The 20885-nt window shown below is 34.9% G+C and overlaps 2 protein-coding genes across 2 annotated transcripts; both read left to right on the top strand.

Moving 5' to 3' along the window:
• Positions 1-4367: 4367 nt before the first annotated feature.
• LOC120134440 (probable sulfate transporter 3.3) lies at positions 4368-7647 on the top strand. Its single transcript, XM_039150874.1, has 10 exons — positions 4368-4786; positions 4872-5079; positions 5163-5334; positions 5422-5487; positions 5892-6005; positions 6085-6201; positions 6278-6691; positions 6791-7064; positions 7160-7236; positions 7343-7647. Exons 1-10 carry the CDS (start codon positions 4426-4428, stop codon positions 7499-7501), a joined length of 1962 nt encoding a protein of 653 aa, XP_039006805.1. The 5' UTR covers positions 4368-4425; the 3' UTR covers positions 7502-7647.
• A 2199-nt stretch (positions 7648-9846) lies between these two features.
• Positions 9847-17080, top strand: LOC120134441 (SEC12-like protein 2). Its single transcript, XM_039150875.1, has 10 exons — positions 9847-9962; positions 10189-10283; positions 11320-11470; positions 14788-14879; positions 15046-15142; positions 15458-15533; positions 15595-15715; positions 15975-16091; positions 16184-16251; positions 16762-17080. The coding sequence occupies exons 1-10, from the start codon at positions 9906-9908 to the stop codon at positions 16866-16868; spliced, it is 981 nt and encodes a 326-aa protein (XP_039006806.1). The 5' UTR covers positions 9847-9905; the 3' UTR covers positions 16869-17080.
• Positions 17081-20885: the final 3805 nt, after the last annotated feature.

Here is a 20885-nt window from a genome sequence, read left to right as displayed (position 1 = left end):
AACGACTTCGTTTTGTTAAAAATTTTATTTTGTTTTTAAGCGGCATTGTTTTAACACCGTTAACTATTTAACGACTGGGTGACCAATAAAATCCAATGTATTAAGTTCGGTGAGAAAATTAAAAACTTTTAAAATTCAATAAACAAAATAAGAAATAAAAAAATTTAGTGACGAAATTTATAATTTACTCAATTTTTAATCAGTAAATTTTACACATTAAATAATACGCATAACATTAAAAAAAAGGAACATATGTGTATGAACTAGAAATTACACCACTTACATATTAGGCAACTTTTTATAACATTTTAATGTATGCATTTAATATCACTTGATTTGAAAATCAAATTCACTTTCATAGGCGTATGATAAAATAAGTAATAAAATATGATTTTTCAAAATAAAAGCGCTTGCAAACAACTGCCAAGCTGGTAATATCCCGAAAAAAGAGGATTGCATCTTCTGTCTGCGTTGAAAAAACATGGCAATTATGCATGGTATTAGCATACCCCTTTATAAAATGGGTCAAAGCATGTGATAGGTATCTTTATTATATATTGTAATTTAGATTTTGTTTGGTTTTAGAAATTATTTTTTGTTTTTGTTTTTAGAAAGTAGTTTTTATTTTTAGCTTTTTAAAAATTAAAAACATGTTTGGTTAATATAAATAAAAATTTGAATTCAAAAATAAAATAGTAAATAAATAAATAGTTATTAAAAAATAAATTAAACTATAATTATTAAAAAATTCATTACATTAATTCAACATGTGAGTTATGCAAATATAAAACAATAAAATTGATAAAAATTTTGTAACACAAAATTTATTTTAGTTTATATTAAGAATATAATGTTATTTTATATTAGACATCAATTAAATTTTAAAATACACAAAATATCGTTATAAGCAAGAGCACACAAAAATTTCATTAAACCAAAAATATGTTTAATGGTAATCGAGGCCCTCAAACTTTTGGGAAAAGATAATAGTGTAGTCCCTGAACTTTTTTTTGCACTGAAAAGTTTAATCTAACCCTTTGAAGAACGGAATCAAACATTATATGTCACGATGCTTACATGACATTTCATAAGCTTACTTGACAATCTACGATACTATTGTGACATTACACGATAGATAATGATGTGGTTGATGAGCTTAATTGATTTTTTGGCTAAGCTTGATGGTGTAATTGATTTTTTAGAAAGTATGAATGCTTATTTATTAAAAAAATAAAAAAAATAAATTAAAATATAATATATATAAACAATTATTAATATATTAAATAAATTAAATATAAAAATACTATAAAATTAAACTATTAAAAAATCAATTTAAGAACTATATTGAGAGTAAAAAAAGTGTAGGGACCATATTGATTTTTTCGTAGAAGTTTAAGGGTTCCCGATACCATTAAATAAAAAATTATTGTTAGAATAATTTGAACAATGTAAGTTAAGTTAAAAATCTAGATATCATATTTTCTTATTTTTAAATTTTTTAAAACAATTTTAATGAAAATATTGAAAACATATTTTTAATGTTTCATATTTTTACTTATTTTTGTTTTCATTTTCCAAAAATCATTTTCCAATTTTACAACCAAATATGTTTTCTTCCACGTTTTCTATTTTCTAAGAAAATAAAAATAATATATATTTATTGAACCAAACGGACCCTTAGCCTCTCTATTACATATATTTTTTCATAATAGTTGCTCTATTACAAAGATTGATTTAAATTAACCATTTTATTATGAATTAATTTAATCTATGTATTAATAAAAAATCAAATAAGGCATCATCATTTACGAATTTAATATTTTTATAGCCTTTATGATTCTGCAAATATATATATTTTAAAGTTGAACAATAATTTCTGTGTTACTTTTTAAATAAAAATATTAAATTTAGAGTTTATTATATTATATGTTCTCAAACTATTATTCTAATTTTAAATAAGTCTCCAAAATTTTAAATATTTTAATTTTGTCCCTAAACTATGACTCATTTTGAAATGATCCCAAAACTTTTTAATCTTCCAATTTCACCTCTAAACTATGACCTTCATTCTAAATTGGTCCCCAAACTTTTGAATATTTTAATTTCATCCCTATAAGTTTGAATGAGTTTGGGGGATGTTAATGGAATGTTCAAAATTTTGGGGACAAATTTATAATGAGAGTCATAGTTAGACAATTAAATTGGAATGCTCAAAAGTTTAGGGACTACTTTATTATGAGAGTCGTAGTCTGAGGATGCATGGTGTAATTAACTCATAATTAAAAAAAACTAGGTTTTTTTTATTTTTTTTTAACTAACTTGAGTAAATCAATCCATTTAATAATAGAGAAATAAATTTGAACGTATCCCTAAATCAAGGGATTAAATTGATCATATAATATAATTGGAACTAAATTATTATATTCCCTATAATAGAGGCACATGAAAGATATTTCGACCCTTAAAAATTTAAGTTTCCGAATCACGTCCCCGTAAAAACACTATTTGCTTAATCTACTTGACGTGATAAAAGTGTTAAATCCATCAATTCTCACACTTAAATCATGAATTTATACATTCCGTTACTACATATCTCTCCTCATATAAAACTCAAAACGTGTCTTGATTTATGCAAATCATTTCTCATTTCCGCCATCCAATAAATTCAAATTGTTAATAATTACTTATAATCCAATCCTATTTCTAGTAATTGTTAGGGTTAAGTTTCAATCTTTTACTTTCTCACCCATTACTATCTTGGATAAAATACATATAGAGCCACTCAATTATTAGTTTGATTACAAACGAGTCGCTTTTAAAAGTTATAATTTAGTTATTTAATTAAAATATTATTATAAACATGTTGCTCCAATCTTAAAATTGAAACAAACGTCTCTTTTGCCTAGTATAATGACATTTATTGTCTCTAAAATTTATACATTCTATCGATTTGGTCCTAATTTAAAAAAATAATAAATTTAACCATTCATGTTTAAAGTTTATATGAATTTAGTTTTTTATGCAATCAAATCAAACAAGTCCATCGGATCAAAACAATAGTTGAATAATTGCATTCTACCATAAAGTAACAATAAATTAGTTTTAAACTGCTATTATACCAATAAAGTAACATGAAAGTAGTATAACATTTCTAGGAGAATAACAAAGATTAAATTGATAAAAATTTTAAATATGAGGATTAATTTTATTCAATTTAGGATCAAATTGACATAATGTATAAATTTTGAGAATGAAAACTCTTATTATACCATTAATGATACGTTTATAATACTATTTTAATTGAATAACTAATTTATAATTTTTTATAAGATCATTTATAATCAAATTAACAATTGAGTGAAATAAAGTGTATTTAACTTATTATCTAATACATGCCATCATTATTTATAAACATAATTTATACATTTTATAAATAATTATTTTCCAATACATTAATCTTTACCATAACTCATTTATATATTATATAAATTATACTTATAAATAATGATAAATATTAGATAAATCAATAGTAAATAATGATGGAGGATAACTTGATCCCTACACGTAAAAACAATACAAATTAAGGTAAACTAATAATTTGTAATCTATTTATTTTGTGCCAATATTTTGGTATTTTAATTATTTTTTTAAAATTATATCGACCATTGTGTTTTGGTCTCCAACCGTTAAAACGTTAAAGATGATGCTGACAGGAACAAACGCAGGATTATACTAGGGAATGGACTTTTAAAACTTTAGGAACAGAAAAATTTATAAAATTTATGGAAGTAAAAAATATATTTTCAATAGAAAATAAATAATTTTTTTAAATATATGATAATTTTAAATATTAATAGGTGACTGCCCCCGTTACATCGTTAGATGTTGATGTGTCATCATAAAATAATATCATATCATCATTGAAAAGCAAAAAAAAATATCACGACAATAGTTCTATTTACTTTTTAAAGAAAGATGATTAAGACATAATCAAAATAAAATATTAAATATAATTTAAAAATAATAAAAAATAATTGAATAATCAAACAAAACTAAATGAATAAATGACTAATTAAATAAATATTTTATTAAAAAATTAATCTATTAAAAATAGTGAAATAATAGTAATAGATTGCACAATAACCGGAGCTTAATCAAAAGGTAACTTGGACACATTAGTCGGCAACAATGGCAATTGATAAGGCTCAACTGGCAAACTGTCTCTCTCTCTCTCTCCATCTCTATGTTTTTAGAGTGTTAACATTCTATTTGATAAGTATTACGTTAGCGGTCTTCTGCTAGACCTTTTACTTGATTTGATGAGGAGAGAGACACATATAAATTGCAAGCATTGCTCCGCCACCAAAAAAACAAGCCAACACAAAACACAAGCCTTTTTATGGTTTTTGTGATTCCCACTAAACCATGGAGTACTCGAATTCAAACAACACGGATCAACAACATCCTCAGAGCTGCCTCGAAATAGCCATGGAGGTTCACAGAGTCGTCCCACCACCCCATGAAAGCACCATTCAAAAGCTCAAGACCACCCTCAAAGAAACCTTCTTCCCCGACGACCCTTTGCGCCAATTCAAAGGCCAACCGGCCAAGAGGAAGTGGGTCCTCGGAGCTCAATACTTATTCCCTATTCTCCAATGGGGTCCTAATTACACTCTCAAGCTCTTCAAATCCGATGTCGTCTCTGGTCTCACCATTGCTAGCTTAGCCATCCCACAGGGCATCAGTTATGCCAAGCTTGCTAATTTACCACCAATTGTCGGTCTCTGTGAGTAAAGTCTTTGCCTTTGAGATTCAAAATTCTTCTTTTTTTCAGCAACTTTGAGATTAAAGCTTCCTTTTTGTTGGTAAAGATTCCAGCTTTGTGCCTCCTCTTGTATATGCTGTACTTGGAAGCTCCAGGGACCTTGCTGTAGGGCCTGTTTCCATTGCTTCGCTTATACTTGGTTCCATGCTTAGACAAGAAGTATCTCCTGTCAATGATCCTGTCTTGTTCCTTCAACTAGCATTTACTACCACTTTCTTTGCTGGTCTTTTCCAAGCTTCTTTGGGATTTTTAAGGTGAACTCACTCATCTTCCATATGTCTTCAACTTTTTCTTTGATTCAACCTTTTTCTGACGAGTTCTGGTTTTAATCTACCAGGCTTGGGTTCATCATTGATTTCCTCTCAAAGGCAACGCTTATCGGTTTCATGGCTGGTGCTGCCATAATCGTTTCTCTGCAACAACTGAAAGCCCTTCTCGGAATCACTCATTTCACTAAAAAAATGGGTTTGGTACCAGTTCTGAGTTCGGTTTTCCACAACACAAACGAGGTTAAATGGTGTTTTTAAATATTTTTCAATGTAAACGTCGCTTAAATTCACGGTGGTGTGTTTTCTTGTGGTGTTTTCTTTTTGCAGTGGTCTTGGCAAACCATTCTGATGGGCGTTTGCTTCCTGGTGTTCTTGCTAGTTGCGAGACATGTCGTACGTTCTCATTTACTCCTCTACTTGTCTCCAAGCCTTAAATGGAATCCGGCGTCTTTTAACCGCCTTAGAATTTCAACCTGTGTGCTACTCAAGACAAAATCACATTACTTTTCAGTGTTTTAACCGTCAATCATCTACAAATTCACTATTTTCTTACATCTGGCCCCCAAGAGATACTCATTTCACCAATCAGAAAGGCTAAATCTTGATGATTTGACTCTTTTCTAGCTCTGCATGGATAACACTTGTCATTTATTGCCATGGTCTGGGTGGTCAGTTTTTTCTAAAAGAAATCATATACTAATATAGAATTATATACCCTTTTTAGTTTTTACAGCAAAGGGTAATTTCCTTTTTTACAGCGAGTATGCCTTTAACTTGGGTGTGTGTGCCATTTGCAGAGCATTAAAAAACCAAAGCTGTTTTGGGTTTCAGCTGGTGCTCCTCTGGTTTCAGTCATCCTCTCTACCCTTTTGGTTTTTGCATTCAAAGCTCAGCACAATGGCATCAGTATTGTAGGTTCTCATGGTCCCCTCCAATTAATAAATATTCCTTTTTTGGATTACTGCTAATTCGATTTAGCCTAATTAATAGATTGGAAAATTGCAAGAAGGATTAAATCCACCTTCATGGAATATGCTGCAATTTCATGGAAGCCACCTTGGATTGTCAATTAAAACTGGTCTTGTTACTGGCATCATTTCCCTCACTGTAAGTTCTTTTTAACTTTTACTGCTAATCTAAAGCTGTAAATTTGACAACGGGAAATTTCGTGGTATCAAAACAGGAAGGCATTGCTGTAGGAAGGACTTTTGCTGCTCTCAGGAATTACAAAGTGGATGGTAACAAGGAAATGATGGCAATCGGGCTGATGAACATGGTTGGCTCCTCTACTTCCTGCTATGTCACGACCGGCGCCTTCTCTCGATCGGCAGTTAATCACAACGCCGGAGCGAAAACCGCGGTGTCCAACATCGTGATGTCGGTTACGGTCATGGTGACCCTCCTCTTCCTGATGCCTTTGTTCCAGTACACACCAAATGTGGTGTTGGGAGCCATCATTGTGTCAGCCGTGGTTGGCCTTATCGACATTCCGGCAGCCTGTCAGATTTGGAAGATCGACAAATTCGATTTCATCGTGATGTTGTGCGCTTTCTTCGGTGTTATTTTCATCTCGGTCCAAGAGGGTCTCGCCATTGCAGTAAGTCCTCTGCTTCCATTTCATTGAATAAATATGCAATCCCACAAGTCAAGCCTGAAAAACAACTTAAAGTTATGTGGTTATATATCGATTGGTCAGGTTGGAATATCTGTTTTCAAGATCCTCCTGCAAATTACTAGGCCGAAGACAGTGATGTTGGGGAACATTCCCGGGACAGATATTTTCCGCGATCTTCACCATTACAAGGAATCGATGAAGATTCCGGGTTTCCTAATCCTAAGCGTCGAAGCTCCGATCAACTTCGCTAATTCAACATATCTGAACGAAAGGCTATTGAGATGGATCGAAGAATACGAAGCCGACGATCAAAAGAAGCAGTCAAGCCTCCGGTTTGTACTTCTCGAGATGTCAGGTAAGCCAGTTTCAAGTTCCAACCATGAATTATGAGATACCGAAAAAACACAAGGAAAACTCAAAATCTGTATAATATTTGTTTTCGAATCTCAGCTGTGAGCGGCATCGACACGAGCGGCGTATCCTTCTTTAAAGAACTGAAGAAAACGGTCGAAAAGAAAGGCGCTGAGGTAAGTTCCCAATCTGCAGAAACGCAGTTCATCATGTTGCATTTGTATGCATGCATGTATGTATGTGTTTTTACATTGAAAATTCTGGGATTTTCTTGTTTCACAGCTTGTGTTGGTGAATCCTCTGGGAGAAGTGATGGAAAAACTGCAGAAATCAGATGAAAGTGGCGAGTCCATGAGACCAGATTGCTTGTTCTTGACAGTCGGGGAAGCTGTGGCAACGCTTTCAGCAACCATCAAAGTCCAACCATCCACTAACGTTTGACAAAACCAAACTGTAACTCGACAAAAGCTGTATCATCTGTGGTGTTTTACGATGGGAATATCAAAAGTATTTCACCATATTAAGAAGAATCAACTATCAAGCCATTATGGTTTTCCACAATCCACGTGTTCTTACTGTTGATTATATATTCCTATGCTCCCCTTCCTGTCTTGCAACTGCAAAAACGTTGATTGTACGTACTTGCATCCGGTCTAGCCCTCTAATAAGAGAAAATATCATAATAACTTGAGACTAAATTAAAGGAATATACCCATTAGCACGTTAAGGTACTAAGTCTTTTAATTTAAAATTTAAAATTAAAAATTTAAATTTATCATTATGAATCATAAAATTAGTTTGGAATTTGAACGGATTATCATAATAAATTTGTATAGTCTAATCTAAATTATTCAGCTAATAATTATTTTTTATTAATTTACGGTGATTACAATGTAGTATTTGTTTTAAAAATTCACAATTATTTCACAATGAAAAACTCAAATTCCCTTGCAATCTCTAGTATTTAAATTTAATATCTCTAGATATAAGAATATTGCCTTTAACCACTGAGATATGGTTCGTGCAATTATCTAATAAATTAAATATGAAAAGATTTATATTTTATATAACCAAAGTTAATAGACAATTTGTTAAAAATAAATAAATGAATAATTTATGAACTTACATGATTGAGAAAAAAATTTCATTATACACTTCAATTATGAGTTTTATTTTAAATAGGTGGAGTTAAATATCTCGCTTTTATTCATAAATTGTTACTCATTTTAAGTTGGTCTATGAATTTTTGGACATTCTAAATTTATAGTTAAACTATGGCTATTATTTTATATTTATCTTTAAACTTTTGAATATTTTAATAATATTCCTTAAATATTCAAAAATTTAGGGATGAAATTAAAAAAAATTAGAAGTTTGAGGCCAATTTATAATGAGAGTTGTAATTTCAGAATGAATTCGGAATGTCCAAAATTTTAGGGATCAATTTAGAGTGAGAGCTATAATTTAGGGATAAAATTGAAATATTTATTAAAGGTCAATTTAAAACAAAACTTATAGTTTGAGGACAATGCAATTAACTCATAGAAAAATAAAAAGCCAATTGAAATCATAATAATTTAATTTAATTTCAGTTAACTTTATTAAATTTGATTTATTTTTAGTTTTATTGTTAGGAATGTCGAAGGACAAAAACCTAATTTAAGGCTAAAATAGATGTAACACAAAATGTTAGGAAAAAATTTAATATTTTTAGTTGAGTGCAACCTAAAATGTTAATATTTTTAATTTTTGTTGTTGCACACATTGTTCATAATATTTTCGGTTGACAGTAGAAAATATTATATTTTTCGTAATATTTTAGGTTGCGTTATACCGAAAATGTTAAAATTTTCTTTAACATTTTTACTAACAATTTTTTTTAACATTAAATTAGATTGTTGTAAGTCAGAACTGCCCTCCATTGTTAAGAAAATATATTTACTAAAAACATAAGTGAAATACTTTTTAAATTAATTTAATTTAATTTGAATAAAATATTTAAATTAAAATAATTGTTAGTAAAAAATGGTAACGAAATAGTGAATTAGGCCAAATCCAAAATTAGTTAACGAATCACGACGAAAATGTACATTATAAAATAAAGTATTCTGCAAATATTAATGGTTTTATGAAAAATTGACTGTAAAGTAAAAGACTTCCTTAAAAATAAAAAATGATTTCTTCAAAAAAACAAAACAAAACAATGATAGTATACTATACGCAGCAGGCAGCAGGCAGCAGCAGCAGCAGCGAATAAAAGCCTAAATCCTCCGTTGCTCTGACACGCAAATTGTAGAATCATGACTGACGCCCCCTCCGATCTCCAAAAATACGGCGTTCCGTTCTACGGAGCCGGCTGGGTTCCTTACAACCACATCAGATCCAAGCTCACCTCGAAAGAAAAGGTTGAAGAAGACAAGAAAGAGGAAAAAGATCCAACTCCGTCCAAAGATAACGAGACCACTGGGTTAGCCTGAGATCCAGCTAACCCAAACTTCAAAAGAGCGTAGTAAATGCAAAGGCGACCAGCCCAGAGGACGGGAGCCTCAAGCATGGAAGTAGCATAGCTGGGCGAGAGACAGAGCGGTGATGTTCTGTGGGAAGGTACGATAGAGAAGATGGGAAAAGGGATTTGGGGAGTAAAAGGGAGGGCTTTAGGGAGTTTAAGTTGGAGTCGATTTCGGCGAAGGGTGTTGAAGGTGAAAGGAAGCTGCTTTGAACTAGAGAGGGTAACATTTCTCGATTTGCATAACAATGGAGCTGCGAATTTTGGGGTTTCACAGTGCACCTCTAAACTACGCCGTTCTTGCCGGCGGTGGCGGTGAAGGTCGTAGTGGCATCCCCAATGCAATCATCGTCTCCCACGTTGATCTCGCCTCTAATTCTCTCTCTGATCAAACCTGTAAGTAGATTTCGAGGATTTCATTTTAGAAATTGTTTGAATTATTCAGATCTTTTATTGGCGATTCTCAAAGTATTAGATATATATCTTTTAGTTCAGTAATTTTGAATAAATGAAATGTTGCCTAATTCTGACTGTAAGCTGCTGCTTCTAATTTGTTCTTTCTTCCACTGGAATATGCTATGGTAAATTTTTCTAATTTTATTTTATTTATTTATTTGTTAAGGTGGTTAAACATGAAACTGGTTCTGATTTGCCTTATCGAATGACTGTTCATCCGCATGGAGATGGCATTCTTTGCTCATTTCAACAGAGTTGCAGGTTATTTTTCTTTTATTCATTTCTTTGTTGACTCATTTTTCTTCTTTTTTATAATGTGTTTTTCAACTTCCATGGCATCTATGGTATTATTTATCCCAGTTTACTCAATTAGATAAAGGAAATGTGATATTGAGAATCCTTGAAGGATTTTAAAGTGTCGTGTTATAGTTTACAGAGTGATTGATAGACAAGCATTTCTGCGTTTTACCAAATTAATTTCACTATTCACAAGAGGTGCTATTCATTTTTTACGTTTCTTTTGTGAGTTTGTCTGAATCACCTCAAATCCATTTATGCTACAAGTTAATTTTTTAGTGGGGATTTGGTTTTATTGTTCTATAAGCAGGACAAAGTCACTGAAATAATCTGTTCCTTAGAATGTCCCCCCCAAATAAGTGTTATAAATCAGTTTCTTCATCATATCAACCATTCTATTTATATAAAAGATACACAACTCTTTAACTCATTTTCTATGAAGTTCTAATGTTATTATCTTTAAGATTGGTGAAAAAGTTCCCTTTGAGTATAGTTGTTGGTTATTGGTACATAGTTCTTGAGAGGAATCTCAATTCTTTTGGATATGTTAATTAGAAATTTTTACACATATGTGAGGAATCATATCTTCATTAAGAGGTGGAAGCAGACTGCTATTATGATATGACTGCCTTGGAGGTAACATTATTACTCTGCCTCTATTGGGTATTTGCATACTCTAGAAACGTAAAAGGACAAGCAATAGCATAGAAGTGGGACTATATTATAAAGGTGTACCTGAAGTTATGCCAGAATATAGTTAAGGGGTTTTTTGCTGCTCTTAATTTCAAAATATGATTTTCATAGATGTAAAGACACCTAGGATCACCTCGATTTTTCTTGTGTGATTTTTGCTGCAAAACCTTGGTTTTGGCTATTTATTGTGCTCCTTTTTGATTGACTCCCTTGTGATATACATCATTGTTAGTATTGTGTTCTATGTTTAGTTTTGTCACCGCGAGTAGTCTAAGGAATATCGCATAGCATTATTTTTTATCTTCAGGTTGTTTGAGTGGAAAGATTCCGAGGGTAATGAAGTCCACAAACTGGGTGTCAAGGCCTCAGAGAAAGTACTGACCCAGTTAGAAGATGTTGGTCAACAGTTAGCACTGACATTTGACAGTGAGGGTTCCATACTGGCTGTTGGTGGCGAGGTACAGCATCCCTTTCATGTTTCTATTTGTTTGATTAACTCAGTTGCAGTATTTGTCACTAAACAAAGCGGGAAAACTGTTGCCCTTGCTATTTCTCAAATCATCTGAAATGATGCAAAGTCGAGCCACAAAAGTTCACGTGTTAGTGAGAGAAGCTCTAGCTTCTCTCTAACCTAGGTGTTTTTCAAATTTCAAATATCCCATGCGTTTTTGAAATTTATTCTCCCCTCCGACATTGATTCGTTGTCCGCCGCCGCCGTCCGCCACCCACCGCCGCCGTTTGTCACCGCGTCGGTCGCCACATCCGGTGGCTGTTGACCACCAAATCTTCCAGGTTTTTTCGTCTCGGCGCCATCATCTCGGTTCTAGGCATCATTACGTCAGGGTGAGCCTTCAACTCAGTGGATCTGGGACGAGGACCTTCGGCTTTCAGTTGTTGGCGACGCATCTTCTTCTCCGTCAAAGATCTTTACGCCTTGGTTTCCGTTTTGCCAGCGTCTCATCGCCTGTCCTATATCTACCTGTTGGACTCTATTCATCACCTACTCCCTTCTTTTTTCGCCGGCAGTCACAGCCTCCATCGCCGGCAGTCACAGCCTCCATCGTCGGCAGTCACAGCTACCATCGTCGGGCGCTAACAGAACAGTTCCGTCAAGTCCCTGGGTTGTTTTTACTTCAACGGTTTTCTTCATGCGGGGTGCTGGAATCGTCCCTTTTGTCCAGCAGAAATCGAAGGGCCAAACTCCTTCATCCTCTGCAGACGCGCTTTCTCCGTCATCTCTCCCTTCTCATCTTGAGGAGGTTCGTACCATCTTCATTATGGGTCTGCCTGTAGATGTCAAAGAGAGAGAACTGCAGAATCTTCTGAGATGGCTTCCAGGCTTGGAAGATTCTCATTTGAGTTATAAAGGAGAAAAGCCTAAGGGTTTCGCTCTCTTCTCAAATGCAGAATTTGCAGTTGCTGCCAAGGATGCTATCCAGAAAATGGTTTTTGATTCTAAGTTGAAGTCTCTTTTGCACATTGAGATGGCAAGGAAGAATCTTGTTGTTAAAAGAGGTATTATTACTAATTCTGATGCTCCTGTTCCTCCAGTACAGCCATTGCCAAATCCAGCCTCTTTAGCATCTCCAAGTATTCATGTGCCTTTTAAATCTGGGAGTTGCGACGAAAAGTCAGCAGTTGATGGTGTTCACGATGGAATCAGGGAATCTATCACAAAGGAGTGCAATGTTGATAAGTATGGATGCTACACATTATTTGTTGAAAATTTACCAGAGAATATCCATTGGAAGAGGCTTGGATCATTTTTTTGCTCCCATGGTCGGGTTATTGATGCTTTTATTCCAAATAAAAGAAATGCAAAAGGAGTTCGTTTTGGTTTCATTCGCTTCGCTTCAATCGAAGAAGCAAGGAGAGCGACCTCAAAAATGAATGGCTCTTATATCGACGGCAGCAAAATTGGCGTTTCTTTCGCTAAATTCAAACCTCGTCAATCCTATTGGAGAAAGTCTTCCACATGTGTTCTCCACAAGTCCGAGATGGAAGATGATTCGAGGAAGAAGCATTATAAAGTCGAAGGTGTTATTGATGAAGAAAAACTTCAGGTGTTGAATTATTGTCTAGTGGGGTGGTGTAAAAATTTCATCAAAATCAGTCATCTCGCTAGACAAATGCATGCGAAGGGCCTCACTGGCTTCTCCTTAATGAGAGCTGCTGGAAATGCGGTATTAATGACTTTCGAAGATTCTGCTTCTTTGAGAAGTGTGAAGAACGATAAATCAGAGACTCTCGCAGAGTGGTTCTCTATAATCGAAGCTTGGTCAGAGAGTTTGGTATTGGAGTGTCGTCGAGTATGGTTAGTTTGCGAGGGTGTTCCGTTTTACGCATGGAATTGGGATACCTTCAAGAACATTGCTGATAGTTGGGGTCAGTTACTAGCAATCGACGAAAGCTGTCAGTCACCATCATCCTTTGATCGGGCAAAAATTCAAGTCCTAGCAAAGGCTGGTGCGAGAATTGATGCGACGTTGGAATTGAAGGTGGGTGACAACTCCTTCAAGATCATGGTGCATGAGATAGAGCCTTCATTCAAGCCAAACTCGTGGGCTCCTGAAGAAGACGAATCTAATTAGATTTTGCCTTTCTATTTGTGGTTTAATTTAGTTTATATGGTTGCAGGTGTTGCTTTTATTTTGTTTTATGTTCTGTTGCGTTGTTTAAATTCTATTACGGGAGGTGTAATTAGAAATAAGGTGTTTAGATTGCGACTTTGGTTGAGGTTATATGAGGTTAAGGTGTTTGTTGTAATGGTGTTTATCACCATAGGAGGATATTTCGTGTAATCTTTTGTATTGGGTATTGTTATTAATTTAATTTGAGGTAATCTTTTCTTCCTTCCAATGTTCGTTAACATACTTCTTAGTATGTGAACGAATAAGAAGGGAGTTTTTAATGAGACCTCCAACTTCTATCAAAAAAAAAAAATGCAAAGTCGAGCCACAGGTTTCCCTATAAATTTAAAAAGCATATACTAGTGTATTGTCATATGATGAATCACATTAGGCAATGCGCAGCAAGGTTATCTTCATGTTTAGACTGGGATTCTGAAGACATACTGATGCAGGGGCTAGTACTTATATGCTATTTTATTATTTCAGTTTTATGTACTAATTATTAGACATTAGACATGGATGGATTGGCTGTGATTTTTAGTTACCCCTAGAGCTTTAATCTAGATCAAGGATTAAATCATTCCCTATTACTAATTAGCTTAAAAGTAGATTTATTACCACCTTTTAATTAATTGCTTCGTAAACTAGAGTTTTTTTTGTGATCTTATGTTTAGAGTTTCAACTTCTATCTTGTTTTCACTTATAGTTCTATTGATGTACTGTTGTTTTCTCCCTAACCACACCACATATGATGATGGAAAAAGGAAAAGGAAAGAAAAAACTAAGATATTAACTGCACCAAATGTATAACATTTTTATTACCTTTATTTTGTGCCCTCTCTAATCCTGTAGATTCTACACGTCTTTCTTTTGGTTCCATAGCGCAAATAATAGGCTCTGTGTGGTGGTTTCATACTTAAGACGTGGTTACACTTTTAAAAGGCAGGTAATAGCAAGTTATAGGATTTTTCTTTTCAGTCCAGATTTGGATTCAAACTCTTCCCATTAGTGTTTGTTATGTTCACTTTCTGAATTTCATCATTTTGTGTATAATGTGTAAGGATTGCAATTTGCACCCTTCTTTTTTTTTTTATAGAAAAATGGTGCAATACAACCATATTATGCTCTGATTTGGTGCAGTACAGGATGGCAGTTTAAGGGTTTTCAAATGGCCTAGCATGGAAAAAATTCTCGATGAAGCTCAACCTCTTTCATCTGTTAAGAACTTGGATTTTAGGTTTGTGCCAGTCAGAGTAACAAATGTATATATATTTATATTTCTGAACCTGCAAACTTCGTTTCCCCTGCTGCAGCTTTAAAGGGAGGGGGCTTTTCAAAGCGGAGGGAAATTCAACTCCTTAGTAATTATTTATTTGCTCACGTTTTGACTGTTTGTATTGCAGCTGTGATGGAAAATTTCTCGTCTCATTGGGAAGTGCCCTTTGTAGGGTGTGGGATGTAACATCATCAAAAGTTGTTACTTCTCTAGCAAAGGGAAATGTGAGTGAGTGAATCAAAATTTACTAGTGTTGTTGCTGTTGGTGCTAGCTTTTCAAGTTATTTTCGAATGAGGAGAATTTCTAGATTATTTAGCTTTAAGCGAATCTCTCTCTCTCTCTCTATTTGTTGTTGTAAAATGAAGCCCTATCTAAATGTGTAACCACCTAATAATTTAGTTAGCTTGTCATAGTCTTTTGTCAGATTTCTGGAAGTCATGAAATATTTAGAGAACTTTCAATCTTTTCTGATGATTCGAGTTGATCATTTTCTATGTATTGGGTTTGAATTGGTTTATTTTGTTTACATGAACTACAGGATGAGGTTTTTGCCTTCTGCAGATTTTCTCCAATTAATGATAAGAATACACATCTATATATTGCTGCAGTCACAGGTAAAGATATAGCATTGGACTCTGTCCTTTTATGTGTTGTAAAAGGAGCTTTTCTTGACAGACCATGGTGGAAGTATTTTAACATATAACACAACTACATGGAATAGAATACGCACAAGTCGAGTAGTCCGGGATGCTATATCTGCGTTCAATGTCTCATCTGATGGGAAGTTCCTTGCAGTGTAAGAACTATTACTTTGCTATCTTCAATCCGTTTCATACTCAAATAGTGGAGTACAAATGTGATTAAGGCTCCATTGTGAGCTTTCCTCCTAAGACCTCTCGGGTGCTTACTGTATTAGATGATTATCCCATCTGTTTCCCCCTGCAACTTCTCTATTTTGTAGATTTTTTACGGCATCATGGCTTGCTAAATGGCGTTTATCCACAAGCCTTTGTTTTCTGAAAATTAGTAATTTCTCATTTTTGGTTTACATGCAGTGGAATAGTTGGGGGAGACCTTTTTATCATAAATGCTGCCAATATGAAGGTTCAAATGATGGTAAAAAAAGCTCACCTTGGTTTGGTTAGAGCATTGACATTCTCTCCTGATTCAAGGTTTGTACACAATATATGCGTTTTGTATTTTATTCTCTGCATCACTCATTAAAAGAATAAGTATGATACTGAGGGACGCAATTTGAATACAGGGCTGTTGTTTCGGCATCTCTGGATTCGAGTGCTAGGGTGACACTAATCAAGGACAAGAATAGAAGTGGTAGGCTCCTTTTCCTGATCTTTTTTTTTTTTTGTTGACTCAAGAGATGCATAAGCACTTTGTTTGATTGAAAATGGCCGCCTCACTGCAGCCTCATGCCAACATCAGCTAAAAGCTAATTTACCCCCTTTGGGACATGTCTTTGCCAATACATGTCACACGAGCATTCAAATTTAAGTTTGACTTCTGTTAACTCAAAGAGACATGCGACAACCATCAAAGTCTATGCTTGTTAGTCTCCCCGTTTCATATGAATTAAATGTAATGAAATATTACTTAAAGTTGACATAATCATGAAGGTAAACTCTAACTATTGCCTAGGGTAACGTCATAACCTAACCACCAAAGCATTTGGTTCACCGATATAATGCTCTCTCTACCATGTCGCTGAAGGGGCTGCGACACGACATTGGTGAGGGGGCAACACTCCATTGCAACGGAGCAACCTATTTGTATTTTACTACGTGAAAAAGTGTAATTATTTTAAATTTTTTATATTTATTTTTACAGGTGGAATGAGCTGGATTATCATCATATTGATGGTACTACTTGCTATTGCTGTGTACTTTATGAAGGAGAACGGAATTGCAATCAAAGATTTGACCATTTTGTGGTAGTGTAGTTTTAAACTTTTGAAATTTGCTTGGCAAACTTAACATAGAATCTGATCACTGTGCATTCAAATTAAAAATGTGATGTGGAGTTCTCTGATTCAGATTATTCTAATCCACTGTTAAAATCTAGAGTAAACAGTATACATGAACATGACACGTGATGAGATTCGAATATTGTTGTGAAAAAATCTATGCATGGTATTTTTTTTAATTTACCTAATAATTGTTGTGGAAAAAATAACTTGCTTCAAGGAGTTTCTACAATGCAATGACGACGAAGAAAGATCGAGAGCTAAACAAAGATACCAGGAGGCAAAGCGGGAAGCCAAGAAAACGATAGCTAAAGCAAAGGATAAGGCATACGAGGAAATGTACAAGAGATTAGACACCAAGGAAGGACAAAATGGCATCTTCAGACTTGCAAAATCTAGGGAGATTAGGAAAAAGGATCTAGGTAACATTAGGTTTATTAAGGACAACAATGGTGTTCTTTTAGCGAAAGATCACGATATTAAGAGGGTTTGGGGTAGTTACTTCTTTGGCTTATTTAATGACGGTGCCTCTCCATGTAGAGATAGTATCGTTGATGGGTTAGCCGACTATCATACTACGGCCAATGACTGCCCTACAAGTAGGATTGGGTTTGAGGAAGTCAAAATGGCTCTTAGAAAGATGGGAAGGGACAAAGCTGTCGGTCCTGATCAAATTCCTATCACTGTGTGGTTGGCCCTAGGAGAAGAGGGAGTTAAGTGGTTGACCAACATCTTTAATATTATTTTAGAGAATGCCAAGATGCCAGAGGAGTGGAGAGAGTCTACGATGATACCAATCTATAAAAATAAAGGAGATCCCCAACGTTGTGGTAACTACAGAGGTATTAAACTCCTCAGCCATACCATGAAGCTATGGGAAAGGGTGATAGAGGCTAGGTTGAGACAAGTTACTAGGGTTTCGGAAAACCAATTTGGCTTTATGCCAGGCAGGTCTACCACGGAGGCGATTCATCTACTTCGACGGCTTATGGAGAAATATAGGGAAAAGTCTAGAGATCTTCACATGGCGTTTATTGACCTTGAGAAGGCTTATGATAGTGTTCCCCGCGATACGATCTGGAAGACTTTGGAAACGAGACGGATCCCAACTGCTTATATCCGTGCGATTCGTGATATGTACTGTAGATCTACTACTTACGTCAGGACTACAGTTGGCGACACCGAGGCATTCCCGGTGGAAATCGGACTCCACCAGGGGTTGGCTCTTAGCCCTTACATCTTCGCCTTGATTATGGACGACATCTATTGTGCGACACCAGACGGTGTACCATGGTGTATGCTTTTCGCTGACGACATTGTCTTAGTTGCTGAAACAAAATCTGAGTTGAATAGTAGACTGGCTACCTGGAAGAATGCTTTGGAAGAAAAAGGTTTAAGGATCAATATTGAAAAGACAGAGTATTTATGTTCAAACTTCAATGGGAACCAAAACGATGAAGATGTAGAAGTATGCATAGAAGGACACGTTCTCCCCTCAAAGGATTGTTTCAAGTACCTAGGGTCTATGATACATAAAGATGGGGGTGTAGATGATGACGTTACACACCGTATAAAGGCGGGATGGCTAAAGTGGAGGGCCGCTACTGGAGTTCTGTGTGACAAGAATGTCCCTCTAAAACTTAAGGGAAAATTTTATAGAATGGCAATAAGACCAGCGCTGTTGTATGGATCAGAATGTTGGGCAACCAAGAAGGATCACGTAAGGAGGATTGAGGCCGCAGAAATGAGAATGCTTCGATGGACATGTGGTAGGACTCTGAGGGATATGACGACAAACTCTGCTATTAGGATGTCCTTGGGGGTGGTGTCTGTTTCCGAAAAATTGAGGGAGGGAAGACTACGGTGGTTTGGGCATGTCCTTAGGCGACTACCGTCGGATGCGGTAAGGAGGGTAGAGTCGATTACAGTCGACGGTGCCAGAAGGAAATGACGACCAAGGCGAAAGTGGGAAGACTGCTTGAGATCTGATTTGAGGGATTTAGCCCTTATCGAAGATATGACCTCTGATAGGAAAATATGGAGGCTAAAGACTAGGGTAGTCGAGTAGTGTGGGTCACATCTATAGGGTGTATCATCTCTGTCTTCTTTTAATGTCTTTGTAGTATTTTCCATGACTTATACTTTTTATACGTTTCTGTTATTGGTATTTATGAAGGATTAGAACTGGGCTTGCTAACGTTGACTTCTGTGTATCATTCTCTTCATGTTTCCTCTTTTAAATTTAGCCGGATCTTATGTTTCTGTCTATATGCAGAGATTCTTTCGCAGGGATTATTATGCATGGATTAATTCCCGTTACAGACGCACATATGATTTTAATGACTGCATATGAATACTGTTTAGCTATGTATTTATGTATTTATTTATACATGCATTGAATTTTATCTAAATTTTTAATTTTCTGACTGTCGGAGGTCTTCCACGGAAGCTACTCTCAACCTGGCGTTGGGGGTAGCCTACTACCCTACCTCCCCCTTACCCCATACATATGGGAATTGGGTTTTGTTGTTGTTGTTGTTGAATTACAATTCAACATAGAAATATACATAATAGTATTAGGTAGGGGTGCACAAAAAATCCGAATATTCGATTTTGTGAAAAAAATATCCGAAATCGGTTTTGGGAAAAACCGGTTTTTTTTAACCGGATCGGATTTTTTTAAATCGGTTATTTTAACCGGTTTGGAGAAAAAAACCTAGACCGGTTTTTTTACCGGATAAAAAACCGGTTTGAAAAAAACCGGTTTTAACCGGTTTTTATCCGGAAAAAAAACCGGTCTGGGTTTAAAAAACTAGCCGTTAATATAGCCGTTGGGGGGGTTTTGTGACCGTTTTTGACCGTTTTTTTCTTTAAAAAATTACCATTTTACCACCCTAAACATGTATAAATAGGTTGGGGATGTATTTGGTTGATTACAAATTCCTCAAATCTTCTTACACAACACTTAAACATCTCTCAAATCTTACTTTTGTAATTTTTTGTTCATCATGAGTAACACGGCTGAATCTTCCGTCGGGGGAAACCTTGAAGTCGTGAGAGTGATCGAACACACTCGAAACAAAGACATTTGGGATCACTACGATTTATGTGAGATGTCAAATGGCTCGAGGAGGGCGCGTTGTAAACTTTGTCTAAAGTTTCTTGCATCGGAAGGAAACACAACGTTGAAGAACCATTTGACAAAATCATGCAAGGCACTTCGCTCAAGATCGGATCCTAGTCAATCGAATCTTACACCGCAAGGTGGTGTTTTTGTTTACGACAACGAAAAATTACGAGAAGCGTTTACAAAGTTCGTGATTACAAAAGCATTGTCGTTCAACCACTTTGATGATGAAGATTTCACGACAACAATTCAACAACTAATGCAACCACGTTATACTCAAGTAAGTCGTACTACCCTTAGAAGAGATGCTATAAAAATGTGGCGTACGGCGAGGGAAAAAATGATTTTAGGATTCCAAGAACACCGTTATGGTGTGTCGCTTACATGTGACGTTTGGAGTTCCCCTCATAATACCGGAAATTCTTTTTTAGCCGTTACGTCACATTGGTTAGATCAAGATAATTGGCAAATGATGAAAAGAACAATCGCGTTTGAATTATTCGGTGAGCCGCATACCGGTGCTAATTTATTTACACTTTTAAAAAGGGTAATTTGTCTTTATAAATTAGAAAATAAAGTTTTTTCTATATCCTTTGATAATGCATCGAATAATACAAACGCGGTTCCAAGATTGAAAATATTACTTTCACAGATTTTAGACGGTGCGTTTTTTCATACCCGTTGCGTTGCACACATAATTAATTTATCCGTGCAAGCCGGTTTGGAGGTTATTGAGCCGATTAGATTAGAATTCAAAACAATGATAAAATCGGTTCTTTGTAACAACAACAAAAGACTAAATGATTATAAACGATTTTGTAAGTCTGTTAATAAAAAAGCTTTGGGTCCTAATTTGGATTG

The sequence above is a fragment of the Hibiscus syriacus genome, unplaced genomic scaffold, assembly GCF_006381635.1.
Source record: "Hibiscus syriacus cultivar Baekdansim isolate YM2019G1 unplaced genomic scaffold, ASM638163v2 tig00110597_pilon, whole genome shotgun sequence".
In the NCBI taxonomy this organism is placed as follows: Eukaryota; Viridiplantae; Streptophyta; class Magnoliopsida; order Malvales; family Malvaceae; genus Hibiscus; species Hibiscus syriacus.
Note: the sequence above shows the minus strand (reverse complement) of the source record. Positions and strands in the feature narration are given on the sequence as shown.

Excerpts from the sequence above, each read along its gene's own strand:
- LOC120134440 (XM_039150874.1), top strand. The coding sequence starts at position 4,426 with ATGGAGTACTCGAATTCAAACAACACGGATCAACAACATCCTCAGAGC. Across the intron at positions 5,488-5,891 it reads TGCTAGTTGCGAGACATGTC|AGCATTAAAAAACCAAAGCT; the intron begins GTACGTTCTCAT and ends TGCCATTTGCAG. Across the intron at positions 7,065-7,159 it reads TGTACTTCTCGAGATGTCAG|CTGTGAGCGGCATCGACACG; the intron begins GTAAGCCAGTTT and ends TTCGAATCTCAG.
- LOC120134441 (XM_039150875.1), top strand. The coding sequence starts at position 9,906 with ATGCAATCATCGTCTCCCACGTTGATCTCGCCTCTAATTCTCTCTCTG. Across the intron at positions 15,534-15,594 it reads ATATATTGCTGCAGTCACAG|ACCATGGTGGAAGTATTTTA; the intron begins GTAAAGATATAG and ends TTTTCTTGACAG. Across the intron at positions 15,716-15,974 it reads GATGGGAAGTTCCTTGCAGT|TGGAATAGTTGGGGGAGACC; the intron begins GTAAGAACTATT and ends GTTTACATGCAG.